General features: G+C 51.1%; 1 protein-coding gene across 4 annotated transcripts in view; it reads right to left on the minus strand.

Annotated features, from left to right (window-relative positions):
• Positions 1-20,196, minus strand: part of TOGARAM2 (TOG array regulator of axonemal microtubules 2) — a 53,341-nt gene that overhangs the window by 3,225 nt on the left and 29,920 nt on the right. Inside the window, exons 13-19 of one of the 4 annotated variants that reach the window (XM_059943657.1) lie at positions 19,665-19,900; positions 17,530-17,688; positions 12,795-12,912; positions 12,304-12,398; positions 10,259-10,451; positions 9,129-9,345; positions 1,328-1,414 (exon numbers count right to left, since the gene is read on the minus strand). In XM_059943657.1, coding sequence (XP_059799640.1) covers positions 1,328-1,414; positions 9,129-9,345; positions 10,259-10,451; positions 12,304-12,398; positions 12,795-12,912; positions 17,530-17,688; positions 19,665-19,900 — 1,105 coding nt within the window. Of the gene's footprint in view, positions 1-1,327; positions 1,415-9,128; positions 9,346-10,258; positions 10,452-12,254; positions 12,399-12,794; positions 12,913-17,529; positions 17,689-19,664; positions 19,901-20,196 lie in introns of those variants that run through there. The other 3 variants (XM_059943658.1, XM_059943660.1, XM_059943659.1) reach the window with 3 other exon arrangements.

A 20,196-nucleotide genomic window follows, 5' to 3' on the forward strand; every position in this document is an offset into this window, starting at 1 on the left:
AGCAAGAGATGGGGCGGCGGAGGAGCAGGAATGACGCCTTTGGGCAGGCGACATGCACCAAGCACCCCTGGAGAGCTCAATGCTGGGAGGCCCTGGCTGGGCCAGCGACTGAGGCTTGCACGCGAAACTCAGGCCGGAGGGCCAGGGAGAAGGGAGACAGAGGAGGCGATGCCAGACCAAGCGGGCGCCACCCAGGTGGAGGAAGGAGAGTGAGAAGGGCTTTGCCCGTGGGCAGGCAACGGGGAGAGGATGGGAGGTCTGCCCCTGCAACGTGCTGGCGCCCAGGAGGCCAAGGCAGGGGCCACCCAAGGAGCGGCAGCACCGTACAGAGGTCGAGGGCTTGGCTCTGCAGCCGAGCTCCTGGAGACAAATCCTGGATTACTAGTCAAGGGACCTTAGGCACTTAACCTTGCTTAGCTCCATGTTTCTTATTTCTACAGAAGGGACAACCATGGAACCCACACCCTCCTTGCGGGGTTGTTATGAGGAGTAAATGACCCAGTGCATATCATTGGGGGTGAATAAAAGGGGCAGAGCCTAGAAGGCCAGGCAGTGACCTGTGGGCCACTCCGGGGACCCTGGACACCATCCTGGAGACTGTTGGGAGCCATACAAGGATGTAAGCTGGGGGGTGGCATGATCCATGTGAATCTTAGGGGGGCCCCTTGGAGTCTAGAGAACAGATTGGGTCCTTCTGCCTCCTTCCTGGATGGGACCCTCCTAGTATGGGGGAGGAGGCTTTTTGGCAAGTTCAGTAACCTGTTAAGTAACCTGCCCACGGTCAGAGCGACAGTGCTGCCGCGGACCCAGCCAGGCACCCATGAGGTGGTGTTGACCCTGAGGGCTGGATTTTCCTGATTCACACAGAGGTGCCCTGTGGGGCTAGTGGAAGCCCCATTTGCAAAGAGGAAGAAATGCATAATAGTTTCTTTAAAACTATTTTGGCTATGTACAGACCTGCCTCATTTTGACCAAAAACAAAGATTGTCTCTGGCAATGTGGGAATTATTTATTTTTATTTTTATTTTTTTAATTTGGCTACCCTGGGTCTTAGTTGCAGCTCATAGGACCTTTTAGTTGCAGCATGCATGTGGGATCTAGTTCCCTGACCAGGGATTGAACCCGGGGCCCCCTGCATTGGGAGCATGGAGTCTTAACTGCTGGACCACCAGGGAAGTCCAGGAATTATTTTTTAAAGCAGATTATCAAATTTTTTAAATGGTCTGTGGGGATTATTTGATGATTTTTGGTCTAAGATAAGTAGGTGGTTCAACTACATGCCAGGAGAGAAGAAGAACAGAGATGGGCTGGAAGGCTGGATGCTCACCGGACAGACGTTCTGTGACATCAATCACCGTGCGGCCACTCAGGAAACGCACCCGCCCAGCAAACGCTTGTAGGAGGCCAAGGTTGTCTGGAAGAGATGGAGAATGTCAGTGGCCGTGATGCTGTGGCCCGAGCGAAGGCACCAACTGTTCAGGGCTAGGTACCCGCAGCACCTACATAAGGAAGAGCCGCTTTGGGAAGCTGAATTAATTTTTCCAGGTTATAATGGGGCCACTTTAAAAAGTGAATGTACATGGGGTGTTTGGGGAACAGTGATAGTTACACTATCACAGGCCCCATTTACTCCCATAGGTCCGGTTCATATTGTCTGTGCTTCCTCAAAACTGCTGTGAGCTTTGGGGCAAAAGAGGTAGGTAGATCGATAGATCGATCAATAGGTAGATATAGATGATTGATGACAGGTGCACGATTGATAAATGAGAGAGAAATAGCTAAATAATTGAGAGGTAGGTAGACAGACAAGTAGGTGATAGATATAGATAATAGGTAGATGATAGATGAAGCATTACATATGATAGCTGTAGATGATAGATAACAGACAGATAGGTGAATGATATATAGAGATAGATGGATGAATAGATATAGATGTGGATATAGAGATACAGTTTTAGGGGAAACTGAGGCACTGAGCCACGATTATACCAAAGGTCAGTAAAGGGCTAGGATCGGAATTCAGAAATCACGGCTCTCCTCAAAGCCCGAACTTGGGCTCTAACCAATAGAATGTACCCACTACCAGATGGTTGGTTATTTCCGCACTGAACATTTACTGACACCCTCTAAATAATAGGCATGGAGCTAAGAACTAAATAAGACCTGGTCTTCCTGCTCCTCTTCCCCCTCAAGAGACTCCTTGGCGGAGGAGACAGACACTTGAACGTGAACTCTAACACGGTGGGAGGCTCCATGCTCATGTAAGCAAGAGCCTGGGGTTCTGGAGCTAGGGTGACCGACACGTCTCAGTCTGTCCAGGACCTTCCCCATTTTAGCACCGAAAGCCCCACACCCCTGGTAAACCCGGATGGTTGGTCACCCTGTCAGGAGCAGAAGCCCCTGGCTGGCTCTGGTAGGGTCAGAGGAGGGAATGTGCAGGTTAGGGGTGGGGGGAGCGCATATGATCTCTCAATAGTTTATTTATAACCTCCCAGCACCCCTACACCCAGCACTCCAGCCACACTGCCCCAGGAGCCCAGCTCTCCTGCTATCCAGCCACACCCATGGGTGAAGGCTGGGGCCCGAGCTCTTCTCCACTGGGATCTTAAAGGAGTGTTTATTAGAGATGAACGACTAATGGTGAAACCCCAGCAAATGGGCTGGGGGATGTTTGGGGATAAAGAGGCTCTCTGACGTTCTTTGATTGTATTTCTAAAGTCAACTCCAGCCTGATCCCACAGCTACTGAATTTAGAAGCTGCTCCTTCTTCCCCGTTCCAGCTGACGTCTCCTGGTTTCCCAAACTATTAAGCTTGAAGTCCTGCATCCCTCACAAAAGACGGGCAAGCAAGGTGAGGAAAGTGACTCTTCACCTAAGAAAGGGATGCTAACCTAGAAAATCAGCAAGGCAGGACCCATCTCCTTTTACCCCTGGATTTCCTCTCCATGACCCCTGGAGGCACCCAGCATGCCCAGCTCCCAACATCTGCAACCACAGCAGGCACAGCAGAATCCCATGGGAGGTGGGTGAGCAGCAAAATGCATTCCTCAGGGATGCGGCTGTGGGCCCTCCTGCGCCTGTCTGGGAGGCGAGGTGCATTACCACAGCAGCCCCAGCAAGTGTGTGCTGGACTTCCAGCCGCTGACCACCTCAAGGCCAGATTTCTCTTTGCAGGGGACAGAGATTAGCAACCTGCCTAAGGAAGTCTTTCCAGGCAGCTTCCACCTTCTCTGAGCTCCTTCCATACCTCAGCACAGAGCCCCAGCGTCCCCAGAGATGTGCAAGCAAAGCTTTGTTTTTCCCATCAGGAAACCATTCTAGTTAAGAGCTAACTCCTGCTTCCCTTGCTCTCCTGCTGAGACCCGTAAGAAATATAGAGCAGAAAAAGTACACATGTCCATCATGTACATCTCTGCAGCTTGCAAAAGCTCCATCCATAAGTCCAGAGTCTTTAAAATAATTTGTTCTCGGAGATAAAAGAGAGGCCAGACTCTAGAATATTTCAGCTAGCGAGAAGTGGTCTCAGGGTGTCCTGGTAAAGCTATAAATGTGTAAGAAGAGATTTCTATATCAACATCACCTGCATTATTGTTTCCAGGTGCTTCTGTTTGTCCCACCCCCATCATCAGCCATGAGCTCACCTCTGAGAACAAGAACTTCTCCCTCCTTGCTCTTCCCCATCAACACTCAGTCTAGGACACTCTCTGGGCGCCGCTAGACCTCCCCTCTCCTGGCCACTGGCATGGCCTCCCAGAGCCTGAGAGAAGTGAAGAACCTCGGGAGTACTTGAAAATGCACATCCAGCAGACATCTGTGCCAGCCCACGCTCCCATGGTGCCTGGCACACAACGGGTGCCCAATAAATGCTTATGGCGAACAAGGCAATGTTGAAGCAGAGACACTAAGTTGGCCCAAACTGGTCTATAAACCCCAGACACCACCCCGAGTAGCTGCCTCTATGCCTCTGACTACTTCCGTAGTGATGGCTCACCTTTCAGGTCACACCCACGTTTAATGAGACAGCGGCTAAGGGGGTGGACTCTGGGTCCAGATCGCCTGGATCTTCCATGTTTTACTGTGTGATACTGGACAAGTCACTTACCCTCTCTAAACCACAGTTTACCCATCTGTAAAACAGGGATAATATTAGTACCTTCCTCATAGAACTGCTTAGGATAGTGCCTTGAGCAGATAATTACTATGCAAGTATCAGTTATTGTGGCTACTATTACTATTATTACCTAAAATCCTCTGAAAGCCCAGCAACCTTCATGGTAGGGAGTCCAATTAAGAGGCTGGAATCTAACTTTCAAAAACTTAAAAATCCTGCTCTGTCAGCCTAGCCCAGGGTTTTCATAGGCTTCTCTTCCACACCACAAGGAAGCCACACTGGCTTTGGTGCTGCCCACACAAAGGGGCAAACAAAGCCCTTCAATATAGAGAAAATAGCCGCAGGCTGGCAAGCCAGACACCTTGGCCTCCCTGGACCTTGTCTCCCCTCTCCACAGTGGGGCTGAGGTCTAGCGGGCCTCTCACCTGTTCTATTCAGCCAAACCCCAAGGTCACTGAGCCACGTCATCCCCAGGCTACCAGGAAGCCAGAGAAGAGCTTTTAAGAAAACATAAGAAGCATGCTACATGAACAGTGGCAGCAAAGACACTGCAGTCAAACCAGGCTCCCAACAATATGCACAAGACTCAGTAAGTTATAATATGTCACACAGCCAAATTCTCCGTGGCCAGGAAAACTAGGTCTGTTCATTGAAGGAAAACTGGGAAAGATCCACTGAAACGGAAAAATCCAAGCTATGCCATAGCATGTGACGGAACTGTTAAAAGTGACTCAAGTGTGTAATTATATATAATGCTCATGCTCTGCTTTTTCTAAAGAAGGATGCAAATTTAAATGTGTAATATTATCATGACACTGTACACAAAGATGCACAGAAAAAAATACCTAACATAAAAAATGCTAAATGTTAATAATGGTTTCTTTTAGGAGTTGGGACTGTAAGTTTTTTTCCTTCCAAAGGCTTCATATTTTTCACTTTCTCAATAATTAATAAGTATGACTTTTACAGTGGAGGAAAATAAACTTTATATTAATATATTTAAGTTAACCAGAAAGACTACATAACAGCATGGGAAATTAGGTGGTGTTAAATGAAAGGAGCAAAATCAAAATTGTATTTACAGGGGCTTCCCTGGTGGCGCAGTGGTTAAGAATCCGCCTGCCAATGCAGGGGACACAGGTTCAAGCCCTGGTCCAGGAAGATCCCATATGCCACAGAGCAACTAAGCCCGTGCGCCACAACTACTGAGCCTGAGCTCTAGAGCCCATGAGCCACATGAGCCACAACTACTGAGCCCGTGTGCCACAACTACTGAAGCCCACGCACCTAGAGCCCGTGCTCCGCAACAAAGACCAGCCACCGCAATGAGAAGCCCGTGCACCGCAACGAAGAGTAGCCCCCGCTCACCGCAACTAGAGGAAGCCCATGCGCAGCAACGAAGACCCAATGCAGCCAAAAGTAAATAAATAAGTAAATTTATTAAAAAATAATTATAAAAAATAAATAAAAGTCAGAGCAAAAGAGCAGAAGTATTGTAGATCTGAAGCTGCCCATTTCTGAGTTGATCTGCTCCCTCCAGCACTGGCCGGGGGCTGCACTACATTAAGAGAACTTTTTCTGGCATTCAGTCTAACCAGGAGCGGGGTGAGCTGTCAGCAGCCTGATGTTTCAGTCAGTGACGTTTCTTCTGTAACTAACCCAGTAACAGAGCCCAAAGACAGAACCAGCCAGTCTGCTCAGGAGCTGCCTTGATCCCTGGAACAACTCCCCTGAAATCAGAGCATCTTGGTGCTGAGTAGAAAGGGTGCCACTCCAGGCTCAGCCCCAGAGAGGCCTTAAGGCAGGCAGTGACAAAGGGCAGAGGTCAGGGAACAAGGCTCTCAACGTCTCCTTTTTTACTGTCCCCAAATTGGGACGTGGGCAGAAATCCCAGCTGCTCTGTCAACCAGCACATCACCGCCCCACTCCCCCTAGGGAAAAGGAAGGGACTGGGAGAGATATGGTGGCTGATGCGTGGACTTTATCACCCAATTCCAGAATCAAGAGGTCACCTAAGGGCTTCCCTGGTGGCGCAGTGGTTGAGAATCTGCCTGCCAATGCAGGGGACACGGGTTCGAGCCCTGGTCCGGGAAGATCCCACATGCCGCGGAGCAAACGGGCCCGTGAGCCACAATTACTGAGCCTGCGCGTCTGGAGCCTGTGCTCCGCAACAGGAGAGGCCGCGATAGTGAGAGGCCCGCTCACCGCGATGAAGAGTGGCCCCCGCTTGCCGCAACTAGAGAAAGCCCTCGCACAGAAACGAAGACCCAACACAGACATAAATAAATTAATTAATTAATTAAATTTAAAAAAAAAAAGAGGTCACCTAAGAAGACCAACCTCCCAGTCTGGCTGTGCGATCTGGACTTCGTGCCAGAAGACGGCCTGCCTCACCTGTGTTCTTGACCTCCTTGGCCCCCATCAAGCAGGAAACAAACAGTAACATGCTGTGACTTTCCACACATTTATTTCACAGCACTTCACAGCTCCTCTCCAGCCTGGAGCCCAGAACCCCTCCTGGGGCAGGAAGAATCCGGCTTGGGAGAAAGCTACCTCTGCTCAAAGGGCTCCAGGCCGCTTCCAGGAGGGGCCTCTGGATGCTAAAGGTCGACTAGAGCTGCCTGGGCTCAGCCTGGGTGATATGGGAAGGAAGATGTACACCCTTCTCTCCTGTCACACCTGCCCCAGCCTCTGTGTCCACCACCTAATCCCCTGGGACAGTGGGAAATTTCATTACTTGCATCCATTTTTCCCTCCACAGGCCAGGCCTAGACCATTCCAGGCAGAAGAGAACCATTCCCTGGGAGAGCTTGATGCCACCCCTGGTACTCCCTGACGGTGATGAATTCTCACTGGCAACCTAATCCCTCCAGTTCTGACCTTCACGGATTTAGAAGCTGGCTCATTACGTCACAGTTAAGAACACTTCCAAAACCAACGTTGCTGATTGGGCTGAGAGAGTACGGCTCACAGCAAAGCCCTTGACCACGCCTGCTCAAATGACCTGGAGCCAAGACCGTGGACTTGACACTTTGGAGCCTTGTGCCAGGGGGTTAGTGGGCTCCATCCATCCCTTTGACCCCGTTCCATTCCAGCCTAGCGCTGACCTAAGGAGTAGAGAGAAGGGCAGTGCCCCTCCCACTTGCCTCCATTCTCCCCGCACCAAATCCTCCGGCTGAGGGGCCAGAAGGAGCATCGCCAGCCATCCCCTAGGAGACCCTGTCCCAGGAGGAAAGGAGAAGTACAGGCATCTTCCTGGTTGCTGCAACCTGCCTCAAGGGGTGGTCAAATCACAGAAGCAGGCCATCCCCAGGCCCCCTTTCCAGGACGTCCAGCCCAAACGGAAACAGCAGGGCCCCAGGTAGAGGGGATCCGAGTCTTGCGACAGCGTGAGACACCAGATTCTGCAGCCCTAAGTTCCAAGGCTCCAGCGTGCAGAAGGAGGCCAACTCAAAGGCAAAAAGGGGAAACTAAAACACCTGGAGGGGGAAGAGTTAAACGCTCCTCTCGCCAGACAAGGGTGCTTAGCCTCTTCAAATAGCTAAAGACTATTTTGCTTGGTGCAGGTTTTCCTAATAAATATAGGGCCCAAGGTGATTTACCAAGAGCCTTGGTTGTTGGCAACAGCAATCTCACTTACCCAGAGCAGCGCTGAGAACAAGCCGTAATTTAGAGCTGGATTTATTTTGTTTGTTCTACAGCAACAAACTCAGCAAATCATAAATTCCCTCTGAGATGAAGAGAGGAAACTGACAATATTTATGATCTCGAGAGGCGGAGAAGGGCCTGACCAGACCTTTGATTTGTAACTGAAACGTCTCCTGGAGGCTCCAGCCAAGGACACAGCTGCTGTCCCAGCCCCGGGGAGCTGCACTCAGGCCAGGGTGCGGGATGGCGAGGAGGGGTGGGTGTGCCAGGCAGTGTCTCCAGCCGCACCACGGGGATGCTCTGTGCGTCCTAGAGGCAGGACGTTGCTCTGTGTTCATCGGGACATATGGCAACAAGGCCAACAGCGGTTCTCAGATCATACGTTTCCTCAGAGCAAGGCAAGATTCGTTTGTGAAAACTCGTGGTTCTACTGGTCTGGACATACGTCTATCATGTACTACGTTCTCACACACCAGAGGTTTCGAACTTGCACTTCAGTCTGTGTACTAGATACACCAAATATCACCATCTAATCATCTACGAAAGGAATGGATAACAGAAGTATCAATAGATGCACCAAAATTTCCACCTAATGTTCAAGAACCAAGATGTGCTACTGCAAAGCACATAAGGAACAGAGGAACTCCTGCCTTTCCTGATGTCTCTCCCATAGCTCCCGCCTTTTTGTTCTTTTCATTCCTCCCCCAAGCCTCCACTCCACCCTCACTCTCCACCCCTCACCCCAAATCCCTCCCACCCCAAGCCCTGGCCCCAGTCTTCCTAAAAGGCAACCCTCATTCATTCCATGCTCAAAAAGCCAATGGGTCCCAGCTTGACTCCCATGACAGACAATCAAGGTGGTCACCTTTGTCCTCTCCAACAGGCTTGCCCTACTGTCTCACCAGCATCCTGCCTGGTCCCCATACAAGCCACATTCCCTGCTACCATCTCTACAACTAAAAAAATTTGACAACTCCTCCTAACTCCTTCTTGGCAATCCTGATCTGTTTTTCCATCAGTGCCCTGTTGGCTCACTCACTGTGGTGCTGTGTGACCTGGGGTGAGTCATTTCCATCACCTGTACCACGAGGAGGCAAGACTAGATATTCTCCACATCTCCTCCACTTCTAACAGGTGGACGTCCCATGGAAAAGCCTGCCAACCAAAAACCTGGGAGGCCCTGGGCTGCCCACCCCTCCCCTACACAACCTCTGGGGAAATATTTGGCCTGAGAGCCAATCAATGCTTTTCACTGCTCTGCTGATTCCCAAGCAGAGAAGGTGGGAATGTCCAACCCTAACCCTACGGAGGGACAAGGGAGAGAGCCAGCTGCCTACCAGAGCCAAGCAGGGGCTGTGGGCAGGCTCACCCAGACTCTCAATCATTACATCCAGCGCCGTCGCCGCAGCAGTGTAAATTCCTGCGTTCTTGGAGTTGAGGTTGTCTGCTACAGCAATGATGATGGAGAGCAGCATGGGCTGTAAGCTCTCTCTCAGGAGCGGCACCATCTTGGAGAGGGACTCCAGCGCCCACTGGTTCACTTTCTTGTTGGAATCCTGAAGCCTTGGGGTGAAAGCATCAAAGACCTGTTGAGGGAACAGAAACCAAGAGCCCATGGGAACCCAGGCTGGGCGGGAGTCCCACAGCCCAAATAACTGCCCTCAGAGGGTACTCCTCCTGCATCCCTGACAGGGGCCATCCAGCCTATGTCAGAACATTCCCAGTGATGAAGAAGAGCTCACCTCTCAAAAGGGAGGAGGACAAGAGGGGAAACGACTGTATACTGAGTACTCGATGAGTGCAAAGGGTGTAAGGTGTAGAGCATCTTGTTAGGTACTCTGCACTTGCTCATGGAGTGATCTTAACGACCCATGAGGCACGTGTTCTCGTCCTCAGTTTACCATTAAAAAACAAACAAAAAAACCCCCACCAAAACAAAAACTGAGTCTGAAAAAGGTTAAATGACTTGCCCAGATCACACAGCTAGTAAGAAACTTAAAGCCTGTGTCTTACCTACTCTTCTATGTAGAGTGTCAGCAGCCTCACTTCCGGAAGTAGCAGGCATCTGCCCTCATTTCCAGCCTGTGAAAGCCTGTGCCTACTCTGAACCCACCCATCCAGCCATCCTGGCCCCGTCGCCTGGCCAACCACATGTTCTGCCCCCAAAACCTCACGTGCGTTGCTGGATCAGGAGCTGCCCTTAGCCGCAGCATCCTCCGCCTCTGCCCTCCTCCCTGTAAAACTGCTGGGAGGACAAAAGACGCCCAGGACATCTCCGAGTGGTCCCAACGCACCCAGCAGGAGGCGATGCCCTTGCCCAGTTGGCCACTTCCAGATAGTCTTATGGCACTACCGTGGCAATTGGATAGCAAGTGCTTGTCAGGCTCCCTTTACCCTGAAGGGATGTCTGGATGTCTGGCACAATGTCCAACCCTGTCCCGAGTTTTCCAAAGTTGCACCCACCAGGGAAAGACAGGGCAGAGATGGGGCAGCACTCACCTGGACCAGGTTGGTGGTGATGAGCTCTGGCCTGGCCTTGCAGTGCTCAAGGAGCCGCCCCACGCCTTCCATCCGAGACTGGTACTCCTTGGCCTCCAGCAGCCGTGTCAGCTCCCGCAGCTGCTCCACCATCTCCAAGCCACCCCGCATGGAGGAGCGCAGCCCTGCCAGCTGCGGGCCGCTGGAGCTGAGCCTACGTGGAAGGAGCGTCTGACCTGGGCAGCCCGGGGGGACGGACACATCTCTTGTCCCACGCACAACCCCCAAAGACAGGTGGGGCTGAAACAAGAGTTTCACTTGCAGCTTAGTCCACCCCAGCTTCCCCTCCACCCGCTGCTTGGGGACACAGGCCTTGGGAACGCTGGAAATGCTTTTTTCTCAGGGGGCAACAGTTCAGTTGCCTAGAGCTCTATCCCCTTATCAGGCGGCAGGGTTCTCTCTTCCTGCCTTTTATTCCTCTTTCCAGAAGCTATGTTAAGAATGGGGTGAGGGGGCTTCCCTGGTGGTGCAGTGGTTAAGAATCCACCTGCCAATGCAGGGGACATGGGTTCAAGCCCTGGTCCGGGAAGATCCCACATGCCGTGGAGCAACTAAGCCCGTGCGCCACATCTACTGAAGCCCATGTGCCACAACTACTGAAGCCTGCGCACCTAGAGCCTGTGCTCTGCAACAAGAGAAGCCACCGCAATGAGAAGCCTGCGCCCTGCAATGAAGAGTAGCCCCCACTCGCCACAACTAGAGAAAGCCCGCGTGCAGCAGCGAAGACCCAATGCAGCCAAAAATTAAATAAATGAATAAATAAATAAATTTATTTAAAAAAAAAGAATGGGGTGAGGGAGTTTGGACTGAGGGGGTGGAAATCCACGGAAGGATGACTGGCACAATTTAATCTAAGAGTTGGGGAAGGTCTTACCAGGAGCCTGTATCCTGACCCCTAGCTGCTTAGGCTCTGCTCACACTCCTCCGAAACTAGGGAAATGTTAAGAAGCCCTGTTGTCTTACGTTGGGATCACGTGCCCATCATTTCCCCTGGCCTGTTTCAGCCAGCATGGGAGCCGCTTCACACAGAACCCCAGTCTCCCACTGCCAGCTCAGACCTGGGTCTCTGAGTTCATGCCCTACACACGGGTCCCACTCAATAGAGCCCAACATCATTCTGACATTCATCCCTATATTCCACGCTCTTTTGCCTACTGAGTTCCAAGAGAAGTGCCGGACACTGAAAATAATGAGATGAGAGAGTGGTCTTTGCCCGGAGGAGCTCACAGACCAATGGGAGACAGAGGACTGAAGGAGGGGGCAACCGGTCTGACCGGAGGACATGAGGGCAGAGAGTCAGAGAGAGCTTCTGGGAGAAGGTGACAGGTGAGTCAAATCTTGTAGGAAAAATAGGCATGTTCCGGTACAGATGGCACAGCGTAGGGAAAGGCACAGGAGTGAGAGAGAACGCAGGGAGCATGAGCTGAGAGAGCATGCGTGGAGAGAGAGCAGGAAGTTACTCTAGAAGCGGTGGGCAGGGGGCATCCCTGGGGGTCCAGCTTAGGAGTCCACACGTGTTCCTCCTGGGACATCGCAGAAGGGTCTCACATTTTAGGCACAGGAGTGACTGTCAGATTCCTGTTGGATTTCTAACTCCTCCTAATGCCCACCCTCTAGCCCCTTGGCCCATTCCTTCTCATCCGCCTTGATTCCACCTCTGCCTCTAAATTAGTCCCAGGCTATGCGGAAAGGCCCTGCTGCTCTAAGTGAATGGAGAAACTCTGAGCTCACCCAAAAAGGCTGACCAACAATCCATCCCACTTAAACTGCACCTACACGGCCAAGACTGCAGGAACCCGTCTCTACCAGCAGATGCTCCTGAGCCCAGCATTTGCTCTCCCCAAGATCTGGGTGAGGGAACCCTTCCCATAAATTTACTCATGAGTCCTGCTGACCCAGCTAGGTCTCAGTCACAGCCCAGATGCCCACCCCTCCCCCGGGCCAAGCAGAACGTCACCGTCAGCAGTCTTGGATGGGGAGCCCCAGGGAGACAAGAGCTACTGTACCCATCCTCGCCGGGCAGCCCATTCTCACACACCACCAGACTCCTCGACACCTTGCGGCCTTTGGCAGATGGAAGTTCATCACCATCTTCTATTCCCTTGAAAAATACACACAGAACATGAGCCAAAAGGGGTGGCCCTGTGGGGAACGGCCAGACACTCCAGTCTAGACCAAAACAAGAGGAATAACCTGTTCCACCTGGGAGGGCACAGGGGAGTCTTCCAGAGCACAGATAATCGGGTCAGGGATCAAGATCCCCACTTAAAAGATGAAGGCAAAGAGGCCCAGGGAGGCTCAAGGGACACAGGCGGTGAGAGGCAGATGCAGGTCTGAGCACCAGGAAGGAAATTCCACCCGTCAGGAGTCGTGGGTGAAATTAAAGCCTCTGGAGTGCGTGCCCCCCTCCCTTGACCAGCGTGAGGGCTGCGGGCTGCCAGGCTCAGCTCTGATTCCCACCCCAGACCAGCTCGCACCTCGCTGCCTGCTGACTCACCCACTGTTTAATAGCTGTCATGACCTTCTGCAAGTCGTGGGATGGGATGGACTGCTTCAGAAATGCATCAAACCTTGTGTTTGACATCAAGATATTCACCATCTTCCGACCATAAAACCTGCCATTGGACAAAGAGCAGGATGAAAAACCACAGAAATGCAATAGAAATTTGCTTTACATAATTTTTCTAATTATAGTAAGAGAATTTTTAATACTTTTTCTAATTATGACAGTAATCCCCACCCAGTTAAAAACTAGATTCATGAAAGAATAAACAACCATAATCTCATTACCAAGAGAAAACCACTTAAATGTGTACATATTTTCTTGTAGTCTTTTTTCCAAGCATATATACATTTTAGTTGATATCAGAATATATACGCAATATTTACCCAGCTTTTTTCACTTTACCATTAATCATCTTCCCACGTCATCCTCTTCAATAGCTAAATAATATTCTGTTAGATGACTATACCAAAGTGTATTAACATTTTTCTAGCATGAGACATTTAGAAGTCTGAGGAAGTGTGCAGTGGGGCAATATAGGAGGGAGTGGTCAACCCTATTTGATAAACAGTGGTGGGCAAGGGGGCGAATCAAGGAGGGCTTCACTGAAGAGGTGACCTTGGGTTGGGACTCAACAGATGAGTAGGAGTTCACAAGTGGGATGGGATTAAGGAGTAAGTGGAGGAGGGAGACATCCCAGGGTCCATAAGACAGTCTGATAGGTCTGCAGGTGTGTGGTTGGAGAATAGCTGGCAGGGACTGGACTCAGGGAGAGAATAGGCTAGAGAAGAAGATAGGACTCAATTTAGGGAGACGTGAAGGAGTTGGGCTTTAGTCTGCAGGCAATGGGAAGCTGAGAAATGATCAGATTTGCACTAAAGTCAAAATGTCTCAGGCAGCAGTGTGGAGGATGGATCTTTGGGGACAAGGGTGGGGGCCGGGAGACCTGTTAGGAGGCCACTGTAATAGTCCAGGCAAAAGATGATGAAGGCCTGACATAGGCAGGAGGGTAGGGGTAAATAGGGACGATCAGATTCAAGAGCTGCTAAAGAAGATGAAATTGCAGGACTTGGTAGATGCTTGGAGGGGGAGCCCAAAGCATCTAGAATTATCATGCTTCACTCAACCTAAAATTCCACTGATTGTAAAATGCACCATTAATTTATTTTCCACTAAGGAAAAACAGAAAAAGAAAACACTGGTGATTTCCACTGCCTTCAGTGACACAGCCCCGTGTGTGAAGGCCATCCTTTTACACGCTATCTCAGAAACAGAAGTAACACTTTTCTGGGAAGTGTCCTTCCTTCCTTAGGTTGGATAAAATACTTGTTGGTTGCTTTGTAAGAAACTGTGGAATTTGGGTCATTCCTTCAGTGATGAATGTTTGCGTTAATATCGAATTTATGCCCCATCGCTCTATTTCCATGCCTTTTCTCATATACGATAACGCTCCATTTCAATGCCGAATAATAGTGTAATATTTCTAAGACATTTTAAACGCGATTAAACTCAACAATTCTCCACAGTGACTTCTTAAATAAATATAAAAGGCTAACCAGCAAAGAAAGGTTCATAATGTAGTTCCTACAATGCAAACTGTAATTCAAACATTTATACGATGAGCAACAAGGATCAAGTTTGCAACTGTATAAATAGTAAAACCCAAGTCATAACTGCTGCCTGGCCAACAGCAGCTGTGAGATGCCTAGGATTCTAAGATATTAAAATGTGGAGGGGGAAAATGAAGTATGAAATTCCCCATTCTGCATCTTAGATGACTTGGTAAATAATAGTGACTTTAATAAGAGAGGGAACACAGCCAGAGAAGCAGGCTTCAAGAGAAGGCAATGAGTTCATTTAGGGACAGTTTGCACTGACGATGACAGTGGGACATCCCGGTGATGGGTCCTGTGGGGGCATCAGAGAGATGGGACAGATGCTCAGAGAAGGGCTGGCCTGGAGGGAGACACAGGGAAGCATCAGAGTTTGCTGTGGCTGGAGCCACAGGAAGTGATGGAACCTCTCAGAGAAGGCTGCAAGAGGGGGACGAGGACAAAGACACTCCTGCAGCCACGGGCATCGGGGTGTGGGCAGGCGGAGGAGAAAGGCACAGAGGGACCGGGAAAACCAGGGAATGTGGTACCATGCAAGCCAGAAGCATAGGGTTCCAAGAAGGAAAATGAAGTGCCGTCAACGCCATCCAGAGTGAGAGAAAGGGTCAGAAGGGAGAGGGGTTTAGATCTGGAGAGATGTTACATCTTAATGCCCATCCCCCCACCGACAGTGAAGAACCAACCAACCAAAACCTTCTACTTCCCTGACAATATTCTTCCTGTCAGTAAATGGCACTATCATTCACCCAGTTGTTCAGTTTAAAAACCTAAGCATCATCTTTGATTCCTCTTTGAAATCCTCAGCACCCAACTGCTATCAGCTATGCCTTCAGAATAGACCCCACTCCACCCCCTTCCCCCTGCTGCAGCCTCCAGCACCTCTTGCCAGGACTCCGGGGTAGCCATCTGTCTGGCATTCCTCCTCCATCCTGGCCCCTCTCCCCCGCTATCAACCCTCCAGTAAGTAGTCAGAGATGTTTTTTGTTTGTTTGTTTGTTTTATAAATAATTTTTGTTTATGAGGTAACAAAAGGGAATATTTTCTACAAAATGAGAAAGCTGCCAAAATTGTTAATCATTCTTTCCCCAGATCAGAACACCCATCAGCTTGAAAACCAGGAGGAAAGCTTGGGGATCATTAAATCTGGTGCATCGGGTAATATTTTCATGATTAGTCTCCCCTGAAATGTCCAACTTTTTTTTTTAACTTAGTCATCCAGCCCTTTCACTGGTCAGTGAGTCAAGGAAGGGATTTAACAATAGATACTAGGGTTGAGGGGTTGTCTCTTCCTGACCTGATTTTCAAAAACCTGGATCCTTAATGATATAGGAAGGGTTTGAGGCATATACAAATTATTTTGGAGAATACTGTAGTAAGACCAAAATTTTCTTGCTGCCCCCTCTAAGAAAGAGGACAGATAGAGAATAGTTCAACAGTAGTGGGTCCAAAAGGGAGACTCTCTGTGCTATCTTCATGGGTTGATTCCTGGAGAGGTAGAATGGAGAAGCAGAAAATCCCCAAACAGGATCCTACAGAGACAGCAAGTTCCAAGTATAAAAAAGCTCTGTTTTGTCTAGGCCTTCTACCTCTCCATCGAATTTCCCATAGCCTAACATTATGTTGTAGGAGTTAACAGAATAAAGAGATTTTTTTTGAATCAAAAGGCTAGCAAACACATAAAGAAGCACTCAAACTTGTTAGTAATCAGGGAGGGGAAAAAAAGTATTCTGAAACAGCAATGAGCTAGAACGTTTCCCCATCAGATGGATAAAAATGTGAAATCCAGAAACTGCAATGCTGTAAGGATATATTCGCCTCGGCACTCAGGAGGGAGGCGGAGGGGCACCGCGTGCGTGAGGGCTCCCGGCAACGCCTGGGCGGCCTGAGTGAACACGGCCCTGACCTCACTCGCGCTCCGGGCAAATTCCCAAAGACATCCTCCTGGGCGCTGTCAGGGGCCCCCTACGAGGACTGAGGTGCAGCACCGTGGGAGTGCACCGGGCAGGGTGGGAGGCATCCCGTGCATCGCAGCGCTCCAGTGTTGTGCTGCACGGACACCCCACACGAAGGCACTGCCTCAGACACAACACAGAACACAGTGTGGATGTGCCCTCTGGAGCTGTACCGAGCGTGCTGGGGGCCCCAGACATGGTGATGACACGCCATGAACCGGGGAGTGTGATTAACTGCACCCCAACGCCAGGTTTTAAAGACAGTTAATCAGATCCTATCGCTCTCCTGCTTAAAACCATCTAACGCTGCCTCACACTCCTACTGAAAAATCCTCCATGCTTCCGGTCACACCCAGACCGGAATCCCAGCTCCTGACCAGGGCCTGTGAGGCCCCCCCTGGCCTGGTCTTGCCGTCTCCACGTCATCGCCTGCCACTGCCCTCACTCACTGTGCTCCACGCAGCCTCGTCTTTCTCTTCATTAAACAGCAAGCCTATCCCACCCGGGAGCCTCTGTACTATCTTCCTTTGCTGTGACTCTTGCATCCCAGACCCTCAAAGAGCTGGGTCCTACTAGCCAATCAGTTCTCCACTCAAATGTCACTCCTTAGAAAGACTTCCCCTGACTCTCAATCTAAAGTAGCCCTGACCCCATTCTCTACTACATCTTCTTTTACCCCTTCTCTGTGTCTAAAACTGTCATAATTATTTACTTGCTTATTACCCAACTAGAAGGTAATCTCCAAGACAGCGGGGGCCTAATTTTTCTTATTCACAGTCATATTCATAGTAATGAAAAGAATGCTTATCAAATATCTCTTGAAAAATTGAATGAATGGATGGCTTTATAGAGAATGGAGCTGGGCTGGGACAGGAATTGGAGCAAGATGGCAATGGCTAGAGAGGGAGTGGAAGGTGAGGAAGGGGAGCCGGGGGCAGGGGAGGTGGGTAGCGGCCATTCCCTGAGCCATCGCCCCGGCTGTGGCGGTGTGGAGAGGTGGGACGACAGCTGTAGGGAAAGGACACAGCTTCGTCCACCAACTGTCCTTCCGAGTGGCCCCGGGGAAGCTGAGCTGCTTGGGCCTGGGCCCTCGAGGCTGGCTGGTTGCCTTGTCTGCCCTGGGCTGGCGAGGTCAGCATCCCCAGGACCCTGGCCCTGCATTACCTGGTGTCCTGGTTGGAGTCCTGGGCCAGCCTCACCAGGTTGTGCACCAGCATGTCTGTGCTCTCTCTGGTGCCTGAGAGAAGTTTCTCAGCGCCTATCTGCTCCAGGACGACCAAGAGGTGCTCAGCGGTGCACTTCCGGACTAAGGGGTTTCTGTGGCTGAAACACAATCACGGACAAGGGCTCAGCCAAGGAATGCGGTGTGTGGGTCCCCAGCCTGGCACACGTGGACCTACAGTTGTGCATCCATGTTTCACGCCTCAGTGGGCTCCAAATTTGGTCCCAAGCAGACTAAAGGGAATCTTCAAGGAAAGAGCAGACCCTTCCTGACACTGGAACTAAGGATGATGACGGGGTGGACTGAGCACGTGAAGACACATGACGTCACCAGACGCACTGTGTGCCTACCGTCCCCGTTCCTTCCTGAGCTCCTGTCCTGCCTTTGCCTAAATGCACTTCCCCACATCTTCTCCACCTAGAATAACCTACTTCTGCCTTCTGAGCCCTCCAGGCGGAAGTAGTGCTCCCTGGGGGTGGCAGTGTCCTTGTCCCCGGGAAGTACAGGGGTACCCGCATGGCTCCCAGGGGCCACCAAGTCTTCCTCTCAGTCGAATCCCCCATGCCCCACTGGTGCCAGGCACATGCCAACCCTTCAGCACTTCGCGGGAGTTTACTGCACATTCATTGAGCTGAATTGAGACAGAGGAGGGGATAGGAGATTGATGGATGATTTCAGGGAGAACCTGAAATCTTACAGGAGGAACCCATCAGGATGTCACCTCTTTATTTCTCACCCTATTCAATGTGAATTCAATGTCCCCACAGTCCATTAGGTGACACTGGCCCTGGGGTCCATCCCAATGGAACACAAAGGGAGGCTTCTGGGCTCTCCCTACTCAGTCTGGTCCAGGGACCAGCACCATTAGCCCCTGAATCAGAATCAGCATTTTAGCCAGATCCCCGGGAATTCAACTGCACAGCCCTGTACCAGGCTCCCCTGGTTCTCGCAGACAACAGTCAACTGTCTCAATTTGCTGTGAGCACAGCCTCCCTGCCAGGCACCATACTAAGCACCTTCAAGCCAGTGTCTCCTCAACTCCGTAAGCTACTACTGTCATCATCTTGCCGGTGAGGAAGCGGAGGCATGGGGAGGAATCCAGAGATAAGTACAGTTCATTTCTCCCAACTTAATAGTAGCCATGGTGGGCATTCAATAAATGTTAGGTAGAGGCAGCCGCTGCTGTAAGTGCTCTTTCCTGAATCAATTCCTTTACTCCTCACAACAGTATTATCATTGGGTTGGCCAAAAAGTTCGTTCGAGTTTGGTCGTAAGATGTTATGGACAAACCCGAACGAACTTTTTGGCCAACCCAATATTATCCCCCTTTTACAGATGAGGAAACCAAGGCATGGGGAAGTTTAGTAACAATCCAGGGTGTGAACCCAGCCAACATGGCTCGGGAGTCTGTAGGCAAAGGCCTCTTGGCTGCTCCAACACTCCCTGGGTTCTACCTGTTAGGCCCCCCTGCGTAAGGGTCGGTGTCGTGACTGGCTTGCTGGGGTTGAGAGATGTTTCACCCTGTGGGAGAAAGGGCTTGGGAAATGCTTCTGGTTTTGCTGTTGGGTTTGGTTTTTACATAAAGAGAAAGCAGATCTGGCTGCAGAAAGGCTCCAATAGCTGCCAGCCCCCTCCTCCTCCCCAGAGGGCCAAGCGGTGCCAGCTGGAGATCTTGTGCCTTGCTCTCCTCGTGGCCCAGATTTCATCAGAAGGAAGCACCCTTCCCCTGGGAGAGTGGCAGGGGCTCCTCAGGCACAGTCCAAAGGCTGCCTCTGCCGTCCCGTCTCTGGGGACATTACCACAGCCACTATGGGCTCCCCAGTGTTGAGCAGACAATAGCACCTGTCCCTTCCCAGCTGGGACCCGGGGCTGCCCTGAGCTCCCCTCATTACCCACAGGCTGGTCCAGGAGAGGTGGGAGAGAAGCCCACCAGGGAGCAGGGGTCTTCCTCGCCCAGGTAAATACGTGAGGCGCCTGCACCATCTCCCTGCTCCTCCCCCACCCCAGCGCCTCTCCCCTTTGCGTCACCTTCCCAGGCCACCGCCCCCCCCCCCCCAGACAACAGGCCCCCACATACTAGATGCCCGCCGAGGTGAGGGCCACCAGGGAGCGGGTGGGGGTCACGTGCTCCACCATGGCCCCCAGGGACCGGCTGGCCGCCCTCTGGATGAACTTGCTGGTGTTCCCCATCTTCTGGAGCAGGCAGCGGGCGATCTCTTCAGCCTCCTGGTCCATATTCTTCTTCAAGGCCTGGAAGAGTTCTCCCAGGGTGCTGATGGCCAGGCGGGACACCTTGGAGCGGAGGTTGGTGACCTTGGAGAGAGATGGAAGGGGGACCCTGCAAGACTGCTGGGCCCTGCCAAGGGCTCCAGCACATACGAAGAAGGAGCCCTGCACCACCCTCCCGCAGACCTCACCCTCACCCGGGCCTAGGCCTCGCCAGGCTAGAAACGGAAACCCTGCAGCTGCTCTGGGCAAAACAGTCCCGTTTTAAAGAAACACTATTACTGTTGCTATCATCATAATGATCAATTCTATTATTATCATTATCGTCTGAAATTTGTGCAACACTTAGTCTTGAAAACACAATTATTTAATTGGACCTTCAC

The sequence above is a fragment of the Balaenoptera ricei genome, chromosome 13, assembly GCF_028023285.1.
Source record: "Balaenoptera ricei isolate mBalRic1 chromosome 13, mBalRic1.hap2, whole genome shotgun sequence".
NCBI classification, from domain to species: domain Eukaryota; kingdom Metazoa; phylum Chordata; class Mammalia; order Artiodactyla; family Balaenopteridae; genus Balaenoptera; species Balaenoptera ricei.